At 63.0% G+C, this 2,769-nt stretch overlaps 1 protein-coding gene across 1 annotated transcript in view; it reads right to left on the bottom strand.

Annotated features, from left to right (window-relative positions):
* Nucleotides 1-2,420, bottom strand: part of LOC118159259 (neuroblast differentiation-associated protein AHNAK-like) — an 8,471-nt gene extending 6,051 nt beyond the window's left edge. The window contains exons 1-6 of the mRNA XM_035313864.1: nt 2,275-2,420; nt 2,036-2,189; nt 1,702-1,889; nt 1,264-1,618; nt 1,133-1,233; nt 7-1,102 (exon numbers count right to left, since the gene is read on the bottom strand). Of these exons, the coding sequence (XP_035169755.1) occupies nt 7-1,102; nt 1,133-1,233; nt 1,264-1,618; nt 1,702-1,889; nt 2,036-2,189 (1,894 nt within the window). The 5' untranslated portion in view covers nt 2,275-2,420. The remainder of the gene's footprint in view (nt 1-6; nt 1,103-1,132; nt 1,234-1,263; nt 1,619-1,701; nt 1,890-2,035; nt 2,190-2,274) is intronic.
* Nucleotides 2,421-2,769: the final 349 nt, after the last annotated feature.

Raw genomic sequence — 2,769 nt, 5'->3', positions numbered from 1 at the left:
CTGGGCCGTGGATGTCCACGTCTGGTGCTTCGATGTCAACCTTGGGGGCTTTGATGTCAAGTCCAGGAGCCTTGATGTCAAATCCGGGAGCTTTGACGTCAAGTCCGGGAGCTTTGATGTCAAGTCCGGGAGCTTTGATGTCAAGTCCGGGAGCTTTGAGCTCTCCTTCCAGCTTGGGGACGGAAACATCCAGGTCCCCTTTCACTCTGGGGCCTTTCAGGTTCAAGTCAACGTCGGGCATGGAGACCTGGGGGGCCTTGACATGCACCTCCGGCATCTTCACTTTGGGGCCTTTGACATCTATGTCAGGCACGTCCATTCCCAACTTGGGGCCTTCAACACCAAACTGAGGTCCTTTCAGGTTGCCACCTATTTTGGGGACAGAAACGTCCACTTCTCCTTTGACTTTGGGTCCCTTCACGTTAACGTCCACATCTGGCATCGACACCTTGGAAGGCGCCGATAAGCCGGGCCCTTTCAGGTAACCTTCTGGGCCTCCAAATTCGGCACCAGGACCCTTCACGTCCACCTTGAGACCTTTAGTGACAGAGCCAAGTCCTTTGGCGTCCCCTTCTACCGCGACACCCAGATCTCCCTTCACGTGGGAGCCTCTCAGGTTCAGATTCACATCCGACAGAGAGATTTGGGGCGTTTCAGCCTTCTTGAACATCGGGCCTGTCCATTCTCCTTTGACAGCCACGCCGGGAACGCCGACGTCTACCTCGCAGGGTCCCACCTTCCCCACTTCCACGGCGGAACCTTCCGCGGTGAATTGTGGGAGGGCCGCGTGCGGCATTTTGATGTGGCCGCCTCCGACGTCTACGTTGGCCGCGCCGACGCCTGCTTGGGCCTCGAGGCCGGGCCCTGAAGCAGCAAACCCGAATTTGGGCACTTTCAACACGGGAATCTTGACTTTTCCCACCGTTCCGGCATCGCCCGCTGAACCTTCCACGGCGGGTAAGGAGACGTCCAGGCCGGGCGCTTTGATACCTCCATGGAATTGGCCGTCCAGGCCAGAAACGTGCATTTTCCCGTCCATTCCGGGGCCTTTTACGTGAAAACCTGCCTCCGGGCCTCCCATCTGTCCATTTGCGTCAACCCTTGGGCCCGTGAAAGCCATGCCAGAAGCGTTAGGCCCCAGCACCTCCACCGTAACAGACTTTCCAGTTTCTCCACCAGGAACGCGGCTCTCCGGCAGCTTCAAGTCCATCTGAGTCCTCGGGTGCGTCCCCGAGAGGCCGACGCCGGGCTTCCCGACCAGCGCCTCGCCGAGGTGGACATCCAGCTGGTGGCCTGGGGGTCCCACGGAGCAGGAAGCCCCCGGAGATGCCCCTTTGACGCCCACGCTCCAGTCTCCGGTGGGGGACAGAGCCGCCGGTCCCGCGGCGCGGCCGATTTCCTGGCCCGGGATGCGGACCTTGAAGTCCGGGCCCACCACGTTGACGTCTCCGGCCCCGTCGCGCCCGCTGACGTCCACGGTGTAGGCCGTGACCTTCCTGGTGACCGTGATGGTCCTGCTCTGCGTCCCGCCGCACTCCACCTCCGCCGCCTCCTCCGACCTCAGCCGCGGCTTGATCTTCGTCGTGTAAATCCTCCTGTACTCCTCGTCGTCCCCGCTCTGCCAACCGAGAGACGCTCGTCAGCGCCGCCGCCGCGTCCTCCCGGCCTCGTCCCTCCGCCCGCCCTCGCCGTGGCACTCACCAAGACGACCTCCGTGCCTCCGGCCCCGAACGCCTCGTGCGCCCACGACTGTCCCGGCACCGGGGACCGGTCCCCCTTGCGTTGCAGGCGCAGCCCCACCGTGTGGTGCCCCATGCTGTTGAGGAGCTGCGCCACCTCGCCGGACTGCAGGTTGTCGAAGTAGACCGTGGCGCTCACGATCTGGTCCCCTGCAAGGGCCGAGAGACGGTTGGAAGGGGCCGAGACCCCCATCCCAACCCCCAAAATGTCCCCTTCCACCCCCAAATTGCGAAGGGGCTGCTGAAAACCCGCTTTTTTCTCCCCAAAAGAAAAGGACCCCTCCCCGCCACGGCACCTTCCTTCACGACGCCCATCTTGGCGGCGGGGGAGTTCTGCTGCACTTGCTTGACGAAGACGCCGTCGTCCGTCTGGTCGATGGTGATGCCGTGGGAGCCGCTGCCCTGCCAGTTGGGCAGGAGGATCTCCCGGGTCTCCTCCTCCATCTCCATCTGCGGGTGGGGAGGAGGCAGGGGTGAGGAGGAGGAGGAGGAGGCCGCGAGGATGAAGAGCCGAAGCGGCCCGCGCCCCGCTCACCTCGTCGGGATGCCGCTCCTGGCCGGATCCCTCAACCCTTCGCTCGCGGGCCTCACGGCGGCCTTTGGGTCCCTTCCTGTCCCTGGTGGAGCAAGAGGAGAGGTCCCCGTCACCCCCTCGGCACCCGGCCGGCGGCCGAGACGCGAGGTTTTGGGGGGACGGCGGCAGGGGGGGCGGATGGGGGCACCATGGGTTGGGCCAGTGGAGGGCCCCTCCCTGCCTCCATCAGCATCGTCGCCGTCATCATCGTCATCAACACCAGTGTGATTGATGCCATTGATGTCATCGTCATCACCATCATCGTTATCAACATCACCACCGGCACCGGTATCAACGTCATCGCTATCGATGTCATCATCATCATCACCACCGTCATCACCAGCACCATCAATGTCATCATCATCACCAGCACCATCATCGCCATGGCCGTCACCATGACCACCATCACTGTCACCACAGCCACCACGTCCGCCATCATCACCCTCACCACCATGG

This window comes from Oxyura jamaicensis, unplaced genomic scaffold (assembly GCF_011077185.1).
Source record: "Oxyura jamaicensis isolate SHBP4307 breed ruddy duck unplaced genomic scaffold, BPBGC_Ojam_1.0 oxyUn_random_OJ69152, whole genome shotgun sequence".
NCBI lineage: Eukaryota > Metazoa > Chordata > Aves > Anseriformes > Anatidae > Oxyura > Oxyura jamaicensis.
The sequence above is the reverse complement of the archived record's forward strand: the minus strand, read 5'-3'. Positions and strand labels throughout refer to the sequence as shown.